This window comes from Anopheles maculipalpis, chromosome 2RL (genome assembly GCF_943734695.1).
Source record: "Anopheles maculipalpis chromosome 2RL, idAnoMacuDA_375_x, whole genome shotgun sequence".
Classification (NCBI taxonomy): domain Eukaryota; kingdom Metazoa; phylum Arthropoda; class Insecta; order Diptera; family Culicidae; genus Anopheles; species Anopheles maculipalpis.
In genome coordinates, this window is record NC_064871.1 from 53666736 (window position 1) to 53689119 (window position 22384).

General features: G+C 40.9%; 2 protein-coding genes across 2 annotated transcripts in view; both read left to right on the forward strand.

Moving 5' to 3' along the window:
- Window positions 1-3550, forward strand: part of LOC126559858 (cytoplasmic phosphatidylinositol transfer protein 1) — a 183280-nt gene extending 179730 nt beyond the window's left edge. Inside the window, exon 8 of the mRNA XM_050216031.1 lies at window positions 3537-3550. The gene's annotated coding sequence lies outside the window, so the exon portion shown is untranslated. The remainder of the gene's footprint in view (window positions 1-3536) is intronic.
- Window positions 1-22384, forward strand: part of LOC126559783 (dopamine D2-like receptor) — a 117508-nt gene that overhangs the window by 9392 nt on the left and 85732 nt on the right. The window contains exon 2 of the mRNA XM_050215957.1: window positions 1432-1625. Coding sequence (XP_050071914.1) covers window positions 1432-1625 — 194 coding nt within the window. The remainder of the gene's footprint in view (window positions 1-1431; window positions 1626-22384) is intronic.

The following is a 22384-nucleotide window of genomic DNA, read 5'->3' on the forward strand; positions in this document are numbered from 1 at the left end:
TTTCCCACAAGAGGAAGCTGAATTTTCTCGTGTATTAAGGGGCCCTCGTAAGAGGTCTGCTCTGGGGCGAGCAGCGAGTTGAATGTTTTATTTCACATTTGAATGCCCCCAAGGGTTGACTGTGTACTGAGGATGTACTGAACGACGGGCCTGGGAGCCTGGAAAGAAATCTTATTAAGGCAAACTTCAAACACAACTTGAAACGCAAAGCTCACGTTGAAGGTTCTGAATCATGTTTTCGTTTATCCGGGCACACACGCCACACACTCTCTCGCTCATATTTTCACCGTCTAGTACACCTCCTACCGGACGTAAGTACCGGAGTTGATGGCACAACTCTACCGAAAAACCCGTCCCCGGTACAAGCGGACTCAAGCTGGCAAAAATTCCGCATTGCCTCTGTAGAGGTCTCGTGGGAAAGACCCGTGTACTTCTTGTGTTTCTGGAACCGCTGCGCTACAAACCTAATTTTCCATGACTTTTCGCACGCCTTGAGCAACCTTGAAGCCGAAATCCCGTGGCAGAAGGATGTTAAAACGGGGTTTTGTATTTATATTACTTCCGCCCGGCTTCAGCACACACTCCAGCCGACGTTACTTCGGTGCCGAGTAGGGTGGCACCACGTTACACATTACGTACTACTTCCTGCGGCAGATAACCCAACGCTACGGCTCCGGTTACATGGATTCTGCCTACCTGCTTTATCGAAATTTCGAGCGGTACTCGTTCGGCGTTGTGAGTGAATTTTACTTTCGAGAGTTCCTCGAAGGGCACAATATCGTTTGCACAGCGGAACCAACAACAACGTGACAGTGGTTTGGAGGGGCAGAAACCACCGCAACCATGAAGCTTGTGCATGAAGATTTATTAATATTGAGATGTCATAATTCTGTGTTTACGAATGGAATAAAATGTGAGTATTTATCTTTCGTCCGTTTCCCGGCGATGGTGGATGTTTTGGCCGGTAGTCAGACGTTGTGGACGAGTAGATTTTCTGTTAGTTTGCGTTTAGGCTTTACGGATCGACGAGACATTACTGCAGCGCTCGAGTAGTGGTCGAGAGGTGATAAGAGACTTTCGTAGGCGATGTCTAGACCACGGACAGGCAACGACATAGTCTGACAAAATCGTCTGACTTTAGTGCTCTGGATGGTTGGCGAATCTAGGTCGTGTGTTGATTGCTTGATTCCTTATGAGTTATATTATTGCTGGAACATCTTGTCAAGTGAAGGGCCTGGAGAGATGTGGATAGTTTACAATCAATGTACACGAGTAAATGTTCAAGTACATAGCCGTACAAATATGTTTTGTTTACTAAGAGGTTGGCTTAAATGATGCCTGCGAGAGTGAAGTCACTATATCTTACGTTAAATAAAGAAGCATCGATTAAGAGTAATATAACAAAATTCTCAACTTTTCTTCTCCTTCCAGTGAAAGAGTATCATTACTGGTGCCTGATACTTGTGCTGTTCCCAATCCTGACTCTGTTCGGAAATGTGCTGGTGATATTGGCTGTGTGCCGCGAACGAACCTTACAGACGGTGACCAATTATTTTATAGTGTCGTTGGCGATAGCCGATCTGCTAGTGGCCGTGGTCGTGATGCCATTCGCCGTGTACGTGTTGGTAAGTTATTTTCATCAGTTTATGTCATGATCGTTTTTAGGGATAATAATTTTATAATGAGTTAACATATTTATCTGTTTCGCGATACCACTACAGAGTTGTGCTTCACTCAACCAATATGTGGGAATGTTTCAGGAAAATAATATTTATCGATCAATTATTTATTAAGTATGCCAAGTATGTCGTTGTATAAAAAATGGAGCAGGGTTGCAGAATGATGATCCCCGGTAAAATAAAACTCTTTATAATTTCTTGTTGGTGTACTTATCGACTATATACGACAGGGCCTCGTTTTCCAATATGATGGCTTTCATTAGTCGAAGATTGCCATGATCTACGTAGAAGTGTTCTTTTAAATGATTTCTTGTGTTGTGGCAGTTTCCTTCGATTTACATTTTAATATTTCGTTATATCTAATGATGAGTCGAGACTCGTTGAGGTATTTCTTCCGTGAAAATTCGCACAAAAGCGAGCCAGTGATCGTTAACGATCACCTTCCATCGGTTTCCCATACGTCTAGCATCCGTTTACGACGTGCAGTCCTTCTGCTTCCAATAACCGATTTTCCCTCATTGGCATACAACTTTATATTTACTGATAAACTGGTCCCGCCTTTCACAATTAAGACTGCATTTAAGTTCAGAGCTTTACTTTTATTATTTGTATTTAACATTTATTTGACGCATTTTAGAAACGCAGATTTTTTTAATAAATACTAACCATTAAACTCCGTGATATCGGCAAGTCTAGTAAGCCATTGGGCGGCCCGGTGGTGTAGGCGACGGTGGCTCCGGTCTTCAAACGGCAGGACCGAGGTTCAAATCCAGATCATCCAGACCGTCTCCTCGTAGTTAGGACTTACTTACAAAATACGTGGTATCGGTAGTGTAGTAAGTCATTTCGATGGCCGGCATGAACTTAGAGAATGTTAAGTCTAGAAGAAGAAGTAAGCCATTCGATGTCCGGCGTAACCTAGAAGGTCGTTAAGCCAAGAAGACGGTGATTCTTCTTGTAAGACTTATCAAGCCAACACTTGGCTATCCATGCTTTGCTCCTTATCAGAAGCTGCTCTACTCAAAACGCTATAACTCGTAACTCATCTAATAAACTGACAGCTACCATAGTCATACATGTGTGTTTCCAAGGATGACCAAACCTGTGAAAAATATTTTTTGTGCGAAAATCTTTATATTAGGTCTGTTGAATCCTATGTTGAGGGATAGCACACTCTATATTTGGCATTTGGACCTTACCAACGACGTAAGTCGAAGTCGGTTCATTAGTTAAACTTGTAAGGATTGTATTGTTACAATTTTGAAATGTAGGTAAAATTTATCTACCTTTATTTTATTATCTTTTAATTATCATCCCCCATATTTCGATTCCGTTCGTCTACGTAGTGAGGGTTAACATACTTCAATATGTAATTTAAAAATTGTTATGCATTTAACCAAAACGTAATATCTGAATGCTTTTGCTAGAGAAGACCATCTTGTTTTCGGTTTCTATCAATATCTGAAGAAACGTTCCAGCATTTTCATGCCATATCAGTTTTACTACTCCATTAGACGGTCAGCACAAGTTTCGGTTCTGTTTGCCGTTTGTCCGGTCAAAGATCCAAGCAGATTTTCTATTTCGGAAAGCACTCCAAAGCATTCTCTTAGAATTCAGTGTGTTTGGCACGCACTTTTGCTACGAATTCTTGGAAAGAACTTCTTTCCGATCATTATTGCTTTGCTTTCAGTAGGTAGCAATTCTAAAGCAGCTGCCAATTCGACAAATGTTTCCACTTTCCACGTCGGTTACGTTCAACTGGAAAAATGGCCAAAACTTTTCCTGGACCGTTATGGGCGCGGTAAACATGTAGCACAAAGTGAAATTAATGTTTAATAAGCAATTTTATTTATCAAGTTTTCGGCTGCTGTAAAATGGGTTTCACCGATTTCTCGGATCTTTAGTTTATGTCTGGTTTGTGAAGCCAAATGGAATGGGTTTGTTTAGTAGCCAGGAGCGTGAGACCGTGTGTAAAAGTTTTCCATTTTTCAACAAACTCTACAGCGTGTCGGAGCGAGGGGTCAACTCAGTTCACACACTGTAACATGTCCGAATCCGGGCTACTAAAACTGATGATATTTAATTAAAGAAGGGGTGGAACCATGCTCATTTTTAATTCAAACGGAAATCGTCAGACGGATGGCCGGAAACGTGTAACTTGCTGTTTGAAAAATGTGTGAAGCGTTCAACTGCTGTGAAAGAAGGAAAAGTTTTGGCAGCGTTAGAACGACGAATGGTAAAGTGCCATTTTATTTACACTTAATTTATGGTTTATGGTTCACTAGCAAATACATGCTCATGCATGTGAAACTTTCTATCACTTATGAAGGTATTTTTTGGCGATTGCATTTTTGTCCTGGAGCTTACCTACTACCATGAGGCCGGACATGAATCGTTTAGTGAAGTCTTGCTTAAAGCATCGTGTATGAAAATTCAGCTTTGATGAGGAAAATTCAGCTACGAAAGGAAAGTAATCCCTTAATTTAACCAACAACATCCTCAGAAGCACAACTCAGCCAATGGTTCGTCACGCCGGCAACGAAGGAAACTCCTATCAAATGGAAATCAGAAACAAAACTTGTTCCACTTACCCTGCAAATGACCCCTGTCCTACGAGTCCTCACTCAAGAGCTGGCGATTTTCGCACGGAACATAGTTAGTGTTAGGGCAAAAGTCGTACGGTGTCTGTAATTTTGCCTGTTTGCTAAACGTGTCCGATCTGCCCATTAATTATGTCGAAGCAGTTGCTGCAGGCTTTGGACTACCCAAAAGTGAAGTGGACACCCGGGTTGGCTACTTTTAACGAGCCACTCTGTCCCATTAGTGTGTGCCTCTGTGTATGTATCATTCGTATACGGTCATTACCTTTTCGAGGAGCGTCCCTAGAAAACTGTGTTCGTCATTCTCTATAATGCATTACGATTGTCAGTGCTTTTGGAAAAGTGTTTGCATGAGAGTCTTGAGCCAGGCTCCTAGGGAAGGCAAGCATTTTGTAGGCAAATGACTAATTGAACGCTTAATTAATGTGTGTTTGATATTGGTTCGTCAAAGTGGATGGAGCCGTCGCCTTAAACTAATTTGAACTGGGTTAAGTGAGGAATGGAAAAAAGAGTGAATCGAATCGGGTGGGTGTGTTTCAATTACGCTCTGAAAGACATTTGCTAATTAATCTTATGCTGCGGGAAACTGATTTCTATGGTGCAAGAAAAATGATCACATTGCTGTAACATTTCTATTCTTTGGTAAAATGATAGATACGTAAATAGATAGTTCAAAGTTCAGTTAGATTCACGTCAAATGCCAAAATTATTTCAGATTATATTCATTAGAGTTTGACAACTAACAAATCGATAAATTTCCATGAAGATTACAAAAATCTTATTATATCAATAATTCACAAATAAAACATAGAGTTTTGAACCTCTCAAAAGTCATTCTCTATTGTTACGGGTTTTGTATGATATGGATCAATAAGATTAAGCTCAATATGTAATAACAATATGTCTGTTTTGCTGAGAAAACAGTAAAAGACTTTTTAAGGGTCTCTCGAAAGCTTAAGATTTTTTTTCCTTTGAGTTTTTGAGACTACATTCGCCTCCCTACTGTATAAAAAAATGGTTCTTCTTCTTCTATTTGGCTTAACGGCCTCTAAGGACATGTAGGCCATCGAAATGGCTAGACTGCCGATACCACGTAGTTGGATATTCAGTCCTCACTACGCGGGGATGGTCCGGATGGGATTTGAACCCCGGTCCTGCCGTTTGAATACCGGCGTCGCTGTCGCCTTTACCACCGGGTCGCCCCCCGTGGTGGTATAATCTCAAACAAAACTATTGCTGGTGTTTCTTAAATATTATGGAACACTATTGCGATGATGGCATGTGATAATGGATAAGCTAAAACTATTGCTTAAATTTCTCTATATAAATTACTAATCCGTAAAAATAAGGCGGTTCTGATGAAGTTCGGGTCGGGTGATAGAATTGTCGTGTATTTGGTGTCTAGTTGGCAGGTGGCTCGGTGTGTCATGTATCCATGGCAATCGGTGAGGATGTGGCGGACAGTGATGTCAACACCACAAAAGCTGCAGAGTGGAGGACTGGATTTTTCTAAGAGGTAGGAGTGTGTAAGGCGGGTATGACCTATCCGAAGGCGGGAAAGGACTCGTTGGATGTGGCTGGATCTTCGGAATCTTCCCATTTAGCGGTGTTGTGCTTGATGGGACGGAGCTTGTTGCTCAGGTCCAGGTTCTGCCATGTGGAGTTCCAGTGTTGGGAGATGATGGTTTTGGTGAAGCGGATGGCATCACGGCGTGAAAGGGTGTTGTTTGGTTCGTCAGGACGAAGCCATCGTTGGCAAGATGGTCAGCTTTCTCGTTTTCGTTGATTCCAGAATGACCCGGATTCCAACAGAAAACGATTGTCGGGGATGCAGGTAAGGAGTCTAGGAGCTGGATGTGTGGATCTTTGGAGGTGTCGAAAGGGTAAGAAATGAAGAACGAAAAATAAGCTTTTTGTGGAATTAAGGGATTTTGGGATCCCTTAATTCCACAAAAGGGGAATATAAATATTCCCCTTAAGTGTGGTTTTGACAAGATTTTGTTGTTGAATTGAATCGTTCGGATTACTCGTTTACTGGGAGGTGTTTGAGGTGGCAAAATTATATAGCGTAGAAGAAAAAGCAGATGATATTGACATTGACATTGAGCAGATGCATTTACATTGTTGCAAAACAACAGATTCTTTCACTACCCGTAAATATTTATTTTTTTTAGCAATACGGCCTGGCCGTCCTTTATGAATAAAAAATAAAAATAAATATTTATTTTAACGTTTATTAGCTAGATCTAAATCTTTATTGGTATTAGGCTCCGCTAAAAAATCACGTCTCTTTTCCGGCATGTTCTCGCCGTCGCTGATCGGCTTTCGCCCGCAGATCAATTTCGCCGCATCCGCAGCGCTCTCTAATGGCGAATCCTCCGCTTTAGGCAGTCGCACGAATTGACCGTTGACGAGTTAACAAACATAGAACAGGAACTCACACTTGATCTTTTCAACTTCTTAAGATTGGAAATATTTTACTATCTGAATACTAATGTGCTACGTATTGCATGGATTATCCAATGTACATTTATTTATGAACTGTCGTTTCACTTGGTTATGAAATTTTATAGTTTCAACGAGGTTTTTATCCTGCTGGTTTTGGAAACAAAATCTTAATTTATTAACAGGAATCTTATTTTTTAACAGCAACTGTCCCGTTTCTTAACAATGTATTCAAACTTATTCAACGCGGCAAAGACATAATCCATTCAACACTCCATCAGCTTTTGTTTACTGAGTGCAATTTCGTTAAACAACTGCTCTCCTTTCTTCCTACAGCATTAGTTTTTCCGAGTACATTGGAAAAGCTTAAACAATTTCCTCTCCCTTTTTAACGCACCGTTGTTATTATGTTTCGGTTTTCAGATTCAAACGGACGACCTGCAAGCTTAGGAAGTTAATAATGATAGTGAAGGGCCTGCTCTAACGGTTCAGTATGCCACACATGCTTCGTGTTCCGATCGAATGTTGGTGTGTGGAAAGCGTGGTGTTTACCGAAAGTTGAACTAATTGTTTCCGACAATTTTCCGGCAGTACGGAAGCCATGCTGGTACTATGCGACACTCACCTGCTCATGGCTTGGACGGGTTGACGACAAGATTTGCGGAAAAGTCGCGGTTGGCCACCGTTTTGTTGGTTGAGGCGGTGATGGAGGGTTGTCTTCGGTGTGTCAACTAGGTGTTGTTTGAATATCCGACAACTACTTTTGACAGTTGGGCCGGCTGAGATTTCCTACCGAGCTTACAGAGTTCGCTAGGCAAAAAGGTTCTAAGCACGGCAGGATAGAAGTTATTAAAGCTCTCTCTCTCTCTCTCTCTCTCTCTCTCTCTCTCTCTCTCTCTCTCTGTCTCTCTGTTTTTCGTTCTTTGAAACTCTTTGTCGGATAATGGGACATGGGGTGAAAGGATTGTCCCTTGGTGGTTAGTTTCTGGTGTAGGCCTCACATCCAGATTCGTTTGCCTTTTGAGCGGTGTTATTTATATGAATCTAAGGCCTCCGAAGCATTTATGTGTTTGCTCGTTAATTGTGAGTACAGGAAAAGGGATTGAGTTTTCGGAAATTTAAAGTTCCGGGGTAGGTGAACAGCACCCTGCAAAATCACCCACATCAACGAAAGCCGATTAGCCGGTATAGAAGTGAGGCACGATGAGTACAAAAGCCGTCGCATGTTGTTGGTACCCGCGTCAAACCACAAAGTTCAAGCCCGCACTAAAAGGCATTCGCTCACTGATATTAAACTGATTGTTTGGGTATGTTTAACGCTAGTTCGTGGGTTGTCTACATAATGTGCAAACTAGTCGTAATGTCCTGTCACATGCATGAACGAATCGGGCAGCGAATACTCACGCAAACTTTCACAGCTTGGAGGGGTCTTCGTGTTTCGGAAATTACGTGAATGTTTAAGATTTCATGAGGAAAGAAATTTGGGTAATATTTGGTTATTTGGGTAGTAGAATATGTTAAGAGTTGTTGGTGATTGAATAATTGTAACACACCGGAGTTTGATAATTTACAGGCGTCACGAACTGACGAATCTTCTGCCTTGACGTATGAATCTCCCATTAATACTCTTCTGATAGAAACCTTTAAAATTTAGTTTTGCAATGAAAACTGCCGTCCCTTTCAAATTAAACCATCAGTTTTTGGTTTACCACAAACGTGTCGCAAACGTCGATCAACGTGCAACAATGTGTTTTAGCTCCATTTTGTACAAATAACTTAGTCCTTGATCAAAAACGTAGACTATCGGTTCGAAATGATAAAGAATAGACCACCAGGCCAGTCCAGTCTGGTATGTAATGATGTACCGCTATCGCATGGAGAGCGAAAAAAATCCTTTTTCTGTGATGACATCGTCTTGTCGAGCTTGTGCGAATCGCCAGCCGGTGCCGCTGGTGTAAAAAAAATAAAGTTTTCCCTAGTTGGGCTCTCGGACTCCCGGTGCCGGCGACTGACTTTTTCTGATCCTTCTGCTCTGTTTGCTGGAACATTTCTAACAGCTTTCCAGAGGCGAAAACGGAGAAAGACAAATCAGCCTCATCTGTTATTCATGGGGCACATGATGAACGATGGTTTGGACAGCCAGCACTGCTGTCGCCAATTACCGTGACCCTTTCGGTTGTTGTCATTGAGCTTTGAGGCCGAGGGCGATAGGTCAATCGATTTCTTGGGCAATTTCCAAATTTCCGCTCGGCAGAGAATCTTCTTTGGTGAAACTGCCGGCTGCTTCCGGGTTGTTAACAAATTACGTCCGATTTAATTCAGTGATCGGAAGTTGTATCAACCGATCAAAAGAACAGAAAAGAAGAAAACAAATCTTTAGAAAGGAAGCAGCAGAAAACCAAAAAAAATCCGTTTAACACGTAATTTTTAATGATGGGAATGTAAAAACAGGAAAACGATAAAAAACGCTTTAATTGGGGGGGTTTTAATGAAACGTCAGTTGTGGTCATACTAGCATTAGCTTGGGCAATCAAGTATAATAATCGCACTTGGAAAACTATTCCAACAAACTACTAAACTCAATGTTGTGGAAGGGTTTAGCAGTAAAGTAACGGCTTAAAGTAGACTCGTGTCGTTACTGTAAGGGTAGCGATTTCTAACGTAACGACCATTTTCCAACGACAAAAGCAGCACAGCAATGGGTCGCACAAGTCGTTGGCGTTTGCAAAACTGTAATAAACGAGCAATTTTCCTCCCAATTCGATTCTTGCCTGCAGCTTGCTTTTATCGTTGCAGCGCGTTGCAGTTTGTGCTGCCTGCCTTCGAATGGGATTTCGGTTGCAACTTTGCATATTTACCGCACGTTTGTGTGATTATCATCATGGACGTCATGGTTGCGGTTGTTGGTGCTGTACCGTGCACGACACGACGCGCCGGCATAGCTGCGGTCTAGATGCTGCTCGTGTGTTTTAAGAGCGGTACACGTCCTTGGAAAATGGCTTTCTTGTACAATGGTATGGTTCTGGGCCTGGTAAGAAATCCTTCCTTTCTTTGCTCGATATGGAGATACATACCGTCACTAGGAAGTACGGCACAACAAAACTCAAACCATACTGCTGCTGCGGTTTTCGCTGCAAGTCAATCCCAAGCGTGCATTGAGAATGGCCGTGTGTGTCCTCGGTATGTCCGGAAACCAGGCCGAGTCAGCAGAGTCAACGACATTTCGGGAGCAGTATGTTGCTCAGTTCCATTCGATTGCATCTGGTTTCATTCAATCAGGCCACTTATGCGTTGATTTGACGAAAATAAAAAGTAAATCTATTCGGCAACAATAAAATCAGCTGCGACGCTTACCGTTGTGTTCTATATCCCCGCACGGCGCAAAACGACAGTATATGGACAAGCTGTGAGGACATGCATTGGAGAGAAGCCAAAGAAGATGAAGTTGATTGGATTTGCACTGTGGTAGGACATCTAGCTACTGCAACTCGGTGTGAGCACTGATACAAACAATCGTTTCACAGGAAGCCGGGCAGAAGATAGCGCTAGCAACGGTGATTTGAATGATGTTGTGCCTTCTTAAAGGAACGATGCATATGGTTACAGTGTAGCACATGGTGTCAAGCATAGAGTGTCGGCACTATGACATTGGGGATGTTTACCAATGATAGTAGCTTACCGTTCAACAATGATCATGACTTGTTCGAACTACAATATTGATACATTTCTCGTGTACTGAAGAAATATCTAAGTAACAATTATATAGAACATATATATTGATGCACTTTGAGCGAAACTAAAAACAACTGCTTTACAAGATGCGTGCTCTCTGGTTGAAAGTAGCAGTAATATTCTTGTATGGAGTAAAGGTAATTGCAGTAATCTTTTTTATCGTGTTTAGATACTCACGCAGGACGGCCTGGCCTAATTATTAAATATCAATTAACTTATCTGTCGCGGGGCGGCTCGGAGGTATAGGCGATAACGGCGCCGCTCTTCAAACGGCAGGACCGGGGTTCAAATCCCATCCGGACCGTCCCCCCGTAGTGAGGACTGACTAACCAACTACGTGGTATCGGCAGTCTAGAAAGCCATTTCGATGGCCGACATGACCTTAGAGGTCGTTAAGCCAAGAAGAAGAAGTTATCTGTCATGGAAAACTTGTGATAGTAGTAGTAGTAGTGTTCTTAATGGACAATGATTTAAGTATACATTGAATATGTTGAAATGATTACAATGGGTTCGTTTTTACTTTCTTCATTAGTTTTGAATAATTGCCTAGCCTTTCTGTTTTTATGTTAATATATTTTCCTTCAAGAAGACTGGGTGGGAAAATAAGCAAAACCCACCGCAGGACAAGAAAAAAAAATTTTTTTTTGTTTTACAGAAGGACTTACGCTTACGATTCTTAGTTATCTAAACAGTGATTAGAGTTGGCATTGGAAAAGGGAAGGAGTGTAAGGGAAGGGTTGAGGGATTAATGGAATTAATGATCAATAGTTATGAACGGGAAAGAGAAACTTCAAACTTCAATCCCAAATTTCCTTATTTGGGATGTTACAAGATCTTGAACTGTAGTTAGTGTCCAGCTTTGATATAAATGTTTCAATAGTTTCAATATTGCAAATTCTGTGAATGTTACTAGTTCTACTCCAGGGGGAGGGAAGGGCGATCATTTAAGAAAGTGTTTAAAAAATTTCTTTTGGATTCTTTGCACTTTTTCTTTATGGCTTTCAGCGCAGGAGTGCCACACAGGTGATCCATAGGTTATTACAGGTCCAATAAAAGAAGAGAGTAGAAGTTTATTTTTTAGGTTTAATTTTGAATTTCAGTTTAAAAAAACAATAAAGGCTTCGTAATACCTTTTCACATTTGATAATGAGATTTTCTACGTGCGGTTTGAAGGTGAGTCTTTTATCTTTAGTCACGCCTAAGTGCTTGACCTCGGTCCGCCATGGTATTGTTACTACATTCAGTTGTAGGTTTATATTTGGTAGCTTACGTCTGCTTGAGAAACGAATGAAAAATAAGGCTTCGGACTTGACAGGGTTGATTTTCAATTTCCATTTGGAGCAATATTTCTGGTAGGAGACTAACGAACGGTTTAGTGTTTTGATGATTGATTTTAACAGTTTGCTACAGGTGCCGATGGCTAAGTCATCTGCCTATTGGTATTTTGTACAATTTTTCATTTTGGGTATGTCAGCCGTGAAGATGTTAAAAAGAAAGTGCTGTGGCACACCCGCAATGAGAGGGTAAATATCGGAAATCGCATGATTGATGTGCACAGCATTAGATCTGTAAGATAGGAAGCTATTGATAAGGTGTATAAGATATTTTGGATAAATCTTATTTAATTAATTTGAAGATAATGGCGTCATGCCAGATAGTGTCAAAAGCTTTTTCCATATCAAATAATATTAGTCCAGTGGTGCCGATTGTGGATTATATCGTTTTTGAGTTGGTGTAACTGGTGTGTTGTTGAGAGACTGGGTTGAAAACCAAATTGGGAATATGGAATAATGCTAAATATTTCAGAGTGTGCTCTTATTCTCAGTGCGATAACTTTTCTGTAGATAACTGGTCTGTAGTTACAAGGTTGTCTTAAATCTTTATTCTAGTTCAAGCACCCGTTGAAAATTAAGGAAATATAGATTAGTTAAAGTATACAGACTGTTATAGGAAGCTGCTTTATGCTGGCTGGTTCGATGGTTCATACTGTCTGGTCCTGAAGAGGATTTAGTTTTAGTTGCTTTTATGATTTGGAGTATATTCTTAGGTTTAATCAAATCTGTAGCAATTAATTCTGAGGTGGGGTTTGAGTGAAAGAACTATGAAACAGTTGCAGCTACCCTCTTTCCTACAGGGCTTGTATGGTTTGCGGTGGCACGGTGAGCATTTTGGAAATGTGTTTTTATAGCTTAACTTTTTTCTTTTGAATGATGTATGATGTGATTATGTTTTAAAGCTGGGACACTTTTGGGTTGTTTTTTAATGATTTTGCGGAACTTCCATAATTTGTTGATATTGTTGTGTTGTGGGTTAAATGATTCCATATTTTTGAACCATGCTGAATTCCTCAATAAACTGAATCTGGTATCGATTTATTGCTTAAGGGCAAAGTAAGTGTTTTTGAAATATATGTTTTGTCTGTATCTTTACCTTTTTTTCCTGTGCATGTTTCTTCTTGGCTTAACGACCTGTAAGGTCATGCCGGTCTTCGAAATGGCTTACTAGACTGCCGATTCCACGTAGTTGGTTAGTCAATCCTCACTACGGGGGTAAGGTCCGGATGGGATTTGAAATTAAAATGTTTACGTAAAGCAATTATTGGTTTATTAAGTTGGGTTTATTTACATCACAAAATGGATAGTAAATGAAGCAAGCAATCAATGAGACGATTTTGAAAGATAATCGATTTCCTAGGATTATTCTTTATCCACTGAAAAGTGTCTAACAATTCACCGAACAAATAAATAAGACTTCAAATGGATGAGTCCAGGTATTTGCTTATCGCTTGTCGCTAGCCGCAGAGATCAATCCTGGGATGATACGGTAGTACGCGCACATATTTTCGTCCCTTCAGCATATTGAAGTGGATGTAGCAAATATTCCAAGCATTGTTCCAACATTGTCTGAATAGTACTGAAGACAAAATAGTCAAATTGTAGTACTAGAAAATATTAACATACTTGGAAAATAAAAAAATAAAAAATTATCCCGTAGTAGTGCAGCACTTTAGTAAACTCTAGGCCTGGAATTTTATCTCGCTATCGGTTTAGCTATATAGTTTTAAGATTTTGAGCAGTTTCTTTTGCATTTAGGAGTTGAATTGTATCAATTTTCATTTCACTGTTAATAAATTGAACACAGAGATAGTGTTTTGGAATACTGTAAAGTTACATTGTCGAAACAAACGCATATTTATAAGTGACTTACGTTGTATGTCCAACAATGAACACGAGTTGCAATCACGCATCACTGGTTAAACAGTTAAACGACACGTTCTTTGCTTTTGATTGGCCAGAACAGTGACCGGATGGTCTTTTTAATTTCTATTTCCATTTAGTTTGTGTGTGTATTATATGGATTTAAAAAGATTGTTTTTCCTGCTCTATTTTGGAGTGTAAATAAGGTTCCTACTTTATGTTGACATTGCATTCAACCGGAATGAAGGGAAAATAAGCAAACGAGCAAATAAACAAGCAAATGCAGCCAACAACGAATCTGAGGAGCGGTATATCCTGCAGCTTTAGCTGCAACGAAAGCTATTCATTATGAGAGTTGAATTCGTGCCGTGCCGATTGTCTAGTTTCCAGTACATAGATTTTTGAAAGTTTTTTTTTCCTCTAGAGAGCTTGGCTTTTGCCACTGTTGCGTTTCCAGCTTTTGGTGCTTATCTTTTTTCTCTCTTTATGTTGTGTTTTCATTGGAGGATATGGTCTATTTTGTACGCCTTAAAAATGCCCCGAAGCTGGTTGGGTACGCCACAGACAGCACTCTAGTATTACAAATGCTGGTGTGTGTATGTGTTGTTGGTTGTTGCACTTTGGTTGATTGTTGTTCCGTTCGTACAACGTACCTCACTCACAGCCAGCAGTTCTGAGTGTCATTCCACGAACTTTTCATGCATCACGGTTCATCACGGTTGGAACTGTGGCCGTTTTACCCGGCGTACGGCGTCCAGGCGTTGTTATTTTTCCACACGGTTGCGTGATTTTTCTGTCCCTTTTTATTTAACATTGTCCAGCCCAATATGTAGGTAACGGGAAAGCGCCAGTCGGAGGCATCGTTCGTATAACACTTCTGGCACTGTTTACATCACCGGAACGTACACTCTACGAGGTGTAAGGAAAAGTCTACAAAAGGGGCGAGTGGTTAGGTTTGAAATTGGATTAATTTTTAACTCCGATGCAACATGGGAAATTTGCAACTAGTGCTGGTACAATCGCATGTGAGGCGGGCAGGATGGAGATTTCAGTTTTTCATTTGTGAAAGGTGTTTATCAGTTTGCTCGGGGGACGAGTTCTCGCTTCTGTTTATTTAGTCTCGAGGCTTGGGCTGATTTGTAGTCTCGATAGCCTTTTGTGTTCCGGGAACATCATGGGAGATGTGATGGAACGTTTTTGTTTTTGGAGGGGTTTTGGATGTTTGTAATGCAACCGCTTGTGGGGATATGTATTGTCAAATAGTCTGGCAAAAACGAGGCTAACAGACTTGGGCTTACCACTAGAATTTACTCCATATTTTCCACTTTGAAAAAGCTCTATCTTGAAAATACACAATAAACAATTCTTTGTGTTATAGTAAATACCAAAGCGTATCATAAGCTTATTACCCACATTTTTATCAAACTTTTTGTACATTTCTTTACCGACTTTTGGTTGCCTTTATCTAATGCTAACATTTAAGTAAAACAAGAACAGCAGATTCATCCACTCCTAGACGTTAAAACCAACAGAAAACAAGCATTTTATTTACTCGTGTAATTTCACCTTCTTCGATTTCCAAGAAAAACCTGCTTAACTAAACATAAAGAATAGAAATAAGATTTTAATTCCGTTCAAACAATTTTAAACGTACGACAAGCTTATTTCAAACATATCCGGATAAACCCCTAGATACGAGACCGCAGATTCTGAAATCAGTGGGACACCATGGTTCAGACCATTTCTGCGTTTCATGGCAGCGATTAATCGGTTAACGTGAAAAGCTGGAACCACCTGGGTAGAGCTTTATCATTCCCAACACGTTTTCCAATTGCGTTTTCTTTGCCGGTAAATTTATCTTCCCTTGCTGGGACTTATTGCCGTATGTGGGTGGTGGTATTAGAGTTTTCCAGGGAAAGAGTTTTGTTTGAAGGTTAATTGGAATTTGCTTCCTGCTTCGTAAGCCACCATCCCACGTATCGAGTTTCAGTCAAGGATCCAGCCTAACGGATGCAGGAAACTTGTCGGTTTTCGACGATCCTGAACGTGGAGCTATTCTATAGAAAACGATCAAGAAAGGACACATTGAGAACGATTTGCAACCCGACGATTGTGGCGGGAATGGCAAACCGGTAACGAAACCGATAGTATGAATGATGTGATGGGGTAGGCCTCTACACGAAGGTCTGACTTTTGCTCACTCAGCTCATTGATGTAGGGGAGCAAACAGATCCATATATTTGCATAATATTTGAATTAGTTGGCCTCGTGTCGGTCGTGGTGGTGGGATGTGGATCGATGCGAAGGTGCTATTACGTGGTAAAAGTTAGGTGAAAGGGCACGGGAGAATAACGATAATTTATGGGAAATTATTAGCTTGGAGAAATTATTTGCTCACCCAAACCTGGGCGGCCGGAGAGGGGCTAGTGGCAGTACGCGGGTCGATCATTTAAATCAGACATTCAGTTTGGTACACCGCCTGGAAACGTGTCAGTTTTTTCCTCCTATTTTCGCTATTTAAATGAAAATTTTCAGAAAGAAGGAGGTTTGGTGAAGGAACGAGGCAACGTGACATTCCCTGTGGCATTTATTATGCTTAATGTTTAACGTGTTTTGCTGTTTGGTGACCTAATTAGCTTGGTTTCGTTGAAAGTTGTTTGTTTGATGTGTCGTTAGGGTTTGATGATTGTGCGAAAAATAAATAAAAAGGGTATAAAAATTGTTTCATCATCATAACAATTACATATATTTCAAAGTAAAATTTAATTTACTGAAGTTCTTTGATAAAATTTTTGAGGCTGATGTTTCATGTTAAACGATATCAAGTCCATCATAAACTCTATTGAACCTTGTGGTATATCAAAGAAAATTCAGTAGTTTTAGTTTATCGAATGATTAAAGGCTAGTGTCATTGCTCGCTTGCATGCCACTAGTTGCAAGAGAAATGTATGGGATTTGACGTTTGACGTTCAACCTCATCTGTCAAACCGCATACATTTCCCCAAAGTGAGTTGAGATGAGGTGTCGGAATAGCTCTATTTGGGTTTGCCATCTTGGGAAAAAATTTGACAGTTACTTGACTGAAAGGTAAACAAATTTTGGTCAGCAGTCTTCTGGTCAAGACACTTAAAATCGGTAACGGATTGTTTCGTTCTTAATCAAAAATAATAATTTTCATGTTTTAACAAATAAATAAGTCAGAAAGTGTATTGTGTAAGATAATATGTGGGCTGTAGCGCAATCAAATTGTGTTTGGGGCATAAAAATCTATAAATAATAAACAACACGTTAAATCAGCTGATTCGTTTTTGTCAAGTAAACGTCAAATCGGTGCTGACATACTTCTTGTTTTTACTTGTCAAAACGGGGTTTTTACGACACCTCCTCTCAACTCACTTTGCATTTCCCTTTCAACTAGTGGCATGCCACCGATCAATGACACCAGCCTGACTATAAATATTTGTGAGTTTTTTTTAATTTTTATAGATAGTATTCTTTTTCTTGGCTTCACGACCTTCTAAGGTCACGCCAACCACCTAATGGATTACAAGACTTACTGATACCACATAGTTGGATTGTCAAGACTCACTACGGTTCGGATGGGATTTGAATCCCAGTCTTGCCATTTCGGCCATTTCTCCCCACAGCACTGGGCAGCGATATTAATCTATCGATTAAATGTTAATTTGTAGATATAGTTCATAACCGAATCGAGAGATTAATTTGTTTACTTCAGTGACATCACTGAATATCAAAGCCATGGTCCAGGCTTCCATCAAGAAAAAAAATCTTTTAATAATTTTATTCGTGTGAGACGCTTGTGTCGTTATTCGCTGTGGGTTCAGTTTTTTCCACCAAGCAAAGACAAATATGCTAATAATTGCAGTTAGCTCCTCTAAGTGATTATTGCAGTAAAGATTTCTAGTCCAGAAGCTTAATGTTATGTGACTTATTATAGACTTGTCCAGCAAAATCGCATTCTTTTAGCTTCGTAGGTTCTCTGGTACGAAACACCAGATGAGTATAATCAATGTCGACGATCGAATTACTGCAATTGCCATAGATATGCAATCAATACGAACTGGCCTCTGTTCAATTGACGTCATGACGCTGGGGCGTTTGGAACCAATGGGTGTACCAATGCATTCGGATGCAGGTTTTCTTAGACTTCGGGGAAAATTTGATGAAAGAGCACTGCAAGGGAGTGAAATTTTCGGATGAGCAGACGAACAGAATATGAGCAAATCGATTGCATGTAATTGAAGCCAATTCGATTGGAATCAGTTATTCTGTTCCCATTCAAAAGATCCGGAGATTTGGTAGATAGCTGCAATGGTAATGCAGATAATGGGGGGAATAAACGGAAAATTCGGTTATACTGCATGCTTTCGACAGTTGCAGAACCACTGTGCTTGATTAGTTCTCAGAAGCTAATTTGAGCCCTGCGTGTAGTCATGGCCCTATGGTTGTACGGTAGTCATCCAGAATGGCTTTTGCTTACACACAGGGAAAGTTGCTTTTGGCTGTTGGTTGAAGGCTGCTTAGGAATTCGGTTCCCGTCGCCAAGCTTTCTTCAGCAATAAACGCTATTTAAACTTAATTACATTTTCACGCAGTGTCTATACATGTGTGTGGGTGTGTGTCTGCACATCCCGAGGCATAGACACAGAGGACTCTGGGTTTGGATTACATTACCATACCGTGCCGAACGAAACCTTTGCCTTCTTTGGCGCTTGTAAATGGCATTTTGCGTGTGCAAAAGATGAATGCTCCTGTAATTGCTTCAACTTAAGCAGTTGCCTCACTCCTCCATTCGCCATGCCACAGACAACGCGGCAAATTCTTTGAGAACCACGTTAGGGCTACATTAGCACCTTCATCAATAGGAAGTTAAAGCAGTTTTCCGTTCACGGCGGTGGCTTGTATACTTCGAGTACAGAAATCCATCCAGCGGAAGGTTTTCCAAGTTTATGTTTTCCTGTTACCACGATCTCGGTGCGGGTGGAAAGTGTCACCCTACGTATGTTGGAGCTTCTTTCCTTTCCCATGAGGTACGCATCCGTATGATTAGTTCCAGAATTCTGACGAGGCATAAGTTTTTATGAATTATACATCGGCTCGCTTGATGGGACACGAGGCACGGAAATATTCACAACCCGGAAGGCTAACCGGAAAGCCGTTAAGGAGTCGAGTCGGTGTATACGAGGAATGGTTGGTTGTGAACGGAACCGGTTGCAGGCTGGGTAGTGCTAGCGGTATGAATACTTAGAGCGAACGATGCCGACGCTGGCTGACTATGACTGGAAGATGAAACTCCAAGAACTTTGGACGCCTTTGATCTGGCATCGGATGGGAGCGCCCCGGAAACGAACCGAGGAATCCTTGGGCATTACGGCACCGAAAAAGGCCTGGCGATGGCTTGTGGCTGTGGTGTAAATCCTTAACCTAAACCAAGTCAAAGGTCGGTCAGAGAGTGGAAGTGAGACAGTGAAAGAAAGAGATGGATAAACAGGATGTTACATGTACATTTCTGGCGTTCTCTGTTGCCCTCTCTGCACTGAGCGTTGCTGCGAGTGAACCACCAGGCCGTACCAATTTTGCAACCCCAGTACCGCGATAAGGCTCATCTTCTGAGTTGGAGCGTTCGTTTTTCGGAAGAATCCTTCTGGGGTTAGCGTTTTGCATTCCTCAGATGAATGTCTTGAGGCGCGATAAATTCCTTCTAGATTTTCCGTTTCTTTTTCTGTCTCTCTTTCTCTCGTTCTTGCTCTTTCCATCTGGACGAAGAAATAATTTCCTGTCAGCTTCTGTCAACAGCGACTCCCCGCAACTGACAGGGCGGTTCCGGTTGCGAGTGAGTGGTCTGTTGGTAGTGGTCTCTTTGCCCATGACAGCGATGATTTGTCGATGATTTGGCGTTGTTTAACGGTCGAGCGATAATGGGTAAAGTGTCGTGGAGGAGCTGTTGAATGAAAAGTTTGATCATTCGGGAGTTGGTCACATTCAGTAAATTGAACCATTTCTGCATACTGAATGAACAGGAAAGGTTAGAGTGGGATTTGGGAAGTTAAAGTAGCTCAAACTTAAAGCTAGAAAGGGTAGCAAATTGCCCATTTTTGTGTAGTTCATGGTGTGCTGAATATTAGTGAGTAGTGAGTTCGTTGTGTTCGTCTTGGCTTTAACAAGTACAATGCGAATCAAATAAGTTAGTGTTCAAGCATAGGTGAGAGCCCTCTGAATAACTAAATAAAACTGGATGATTAAGGAAGAAAGGCGTTGATGTTAACAATCGTTTTTTAGCCTAAAATTTCTGAATTTCCCATTTTCTCACATTAAACATAGATCTGCCCAAGTTTCTAGATAATCAGCAATCTTTGTATGTAGTGTTTAGTTTACTGCCTTGGTGTTAATTTTGTGATGAGATTGGATTACTGGTTTCAGCGGCTTTTTATCTGCAGCCGTCTTTATTGCTCATGATCTTTCGTGCGTGTTTTTTTTTTGTTTCTGTGTTTGTGTGGTACCTATCGTTACTCTATACCGTGATATCATTGATCTTTTTCATGAATAGGATTAGATTAGGTACCGACTAAGCTAGCTTGTTTTCTTCTGATTCTTCCCGACGATTTCTTTCTTTATCGTTCTTGGAATGTTTGTTTGGTGTCGATTTTTTCAGGAAATTGGTGGGCGGAATTTCGTAGACGGCGGAAGATAAATATCAAACTTACTTGAGCGCATGGTAAGGCTTTCGTTGTGTAGATTCGGGGTGTCCACAATGAACGGTTTTGTTCGACCCCTCGATGGACACAGCGTAGGATCAAACGAAAAGTGTCTGTAAGTAAAAACTGCTGCTCACGAAGCACAACAGCTACCAGTGCTCCGTGAGGAGGTTTGAAATAAGAAGACGTGGGACAAAACGAGTGGGATAAAGTGGCTTTCACTGACAAATCGAATTCAATGTGATAATGCTAAAGAAAAAGCAATGAAGGTCTGCCTCCTGCTGAAAGCGTCTACAGAAAGACCCGCATGTTGCCAATAATGCCACACGAAAGTAAAAAAAAGGCGATGTCCACTTCCGGTGGGCCTGTCTGAGCTAAATGGAAGATTTGTAGGAGAGCAGCATTGTTACGATAGATTCGACCGAGTTAGTATTTATGTCATCTTACTGCGGCCCACAATACATGGAGCGAATTTGCAGCAAAAAAAAGATGTAAAGAAATTCTTACTTTGTGTGATTCCTCCTTTCGGTGGCTTGCCATCGATGCGGCCCTCAATAAGCAAGGATTTTCTGCCTATCCCATCAGACTATTAGTTTGTTGGACGCGCTACCTCACGTGGAGATAATTGTGTCAAATAAATTTATCGATACGGCAAGAATCCGTGTGTTTCTGTGCGTTGTGGTTGGTTCGATCACCCTTAGCACAATTCGCCCCAGGTTCCTTCAATTTTCCCGGTGGTGGCATCGTTGAGAGAGAAAGAAACCTATGGCTCTGTTTGTTTCCACTTGACAGTGCGTGTATGGAGAGCTCAAACATTGCTTTCACGTGCCGGTGTGTTCAATATCAACTTCAGCCAGATTCATTCTTGTGATGATTCTTATGTATGAGCGCCACATGTAGAATCTTTCCCAGAATTGACTTTAGCTTGTAAGGCAAGACGAAGGAAAAAACAGCAACTTAGTGTACAAGAAATAGATGGAACAGAACAGGAACGTCGGAATAAACGATTCCGACTTTTCAGGCCGACTTGAAGCGTATAAAAAGCGACAGATGGTGAATCGATAGAACGCACATCCTTCTTCCCTGGAGGTGATGCGGTGCGGACAGAGCGACCGCAACTCCTAGGCTTGGCAAACTCTTGTAGCGAAGCATTGATAGGGTTTTGGGGGCTATTGTTTCATTTGACTTGTTCGCTATGTGTTTGGGTTGGATGTTTCTTTTTCTGTTTCCAATATCCAAACCATCATTGTTACTCGCACGGAAATATGTTTCTTGGCGAGTTGGGTCTAGCGAGAGGATTGTTCTGTTTGGTTTCGCTTTTTTTTTGTATGTGCCCTTGTAGACAAACACCTACGAAATCGTAGTGTACTCGAGTGTCTTACCCCCGTGTTCTCTTCCGAGAAGAGCCAAGTATAAGCCTCATGTGCAGCCTAAAAGGACGAGTCATGGCTGAGATTTAGTGCCAGTTTGAATATTCTGTTTAAAAGCAGCATTCCGGTTGCTGGAACCTAGGTTTTAGGGATTTACAAACAGTCGATGCGAGTTTTTTGTTGCTGCAAAAGGAAAAGAATGATGTTGGTGCAATCTTCATGGTATGTGATTGGGATAGGATTAGACTTTCGGGGGCGTCAAGCATGGCAAACAATATAAGTATTGACAATGTACGATTCGTGGAAGAGTAAACCGTTTGTAACAGAAATAAAGACACTTTTCTTTACGGCAGAACGAATGATTTACAGCGATGTAGAATATATGATTTACGATAAGGGAATAGTTTCGAAAAAGGAATAGAAGTTGTGGTAGTAATGTATTGTCAATAGAATTTCAATGAGCACTTTTAATAGTTATAATAAATTTTATTTGATTTCTTTCAATTGCCAATAGAAATCATTTGGAAGATAGAATTTGAATCGAATGTTCGCTTTTGTAGTTTAATTTAATCACAATTATAATTCCGAATATGAATCCATTGAAAGAACTAGAAATCAACATAAAAATTCAACCCAAAAATGGGT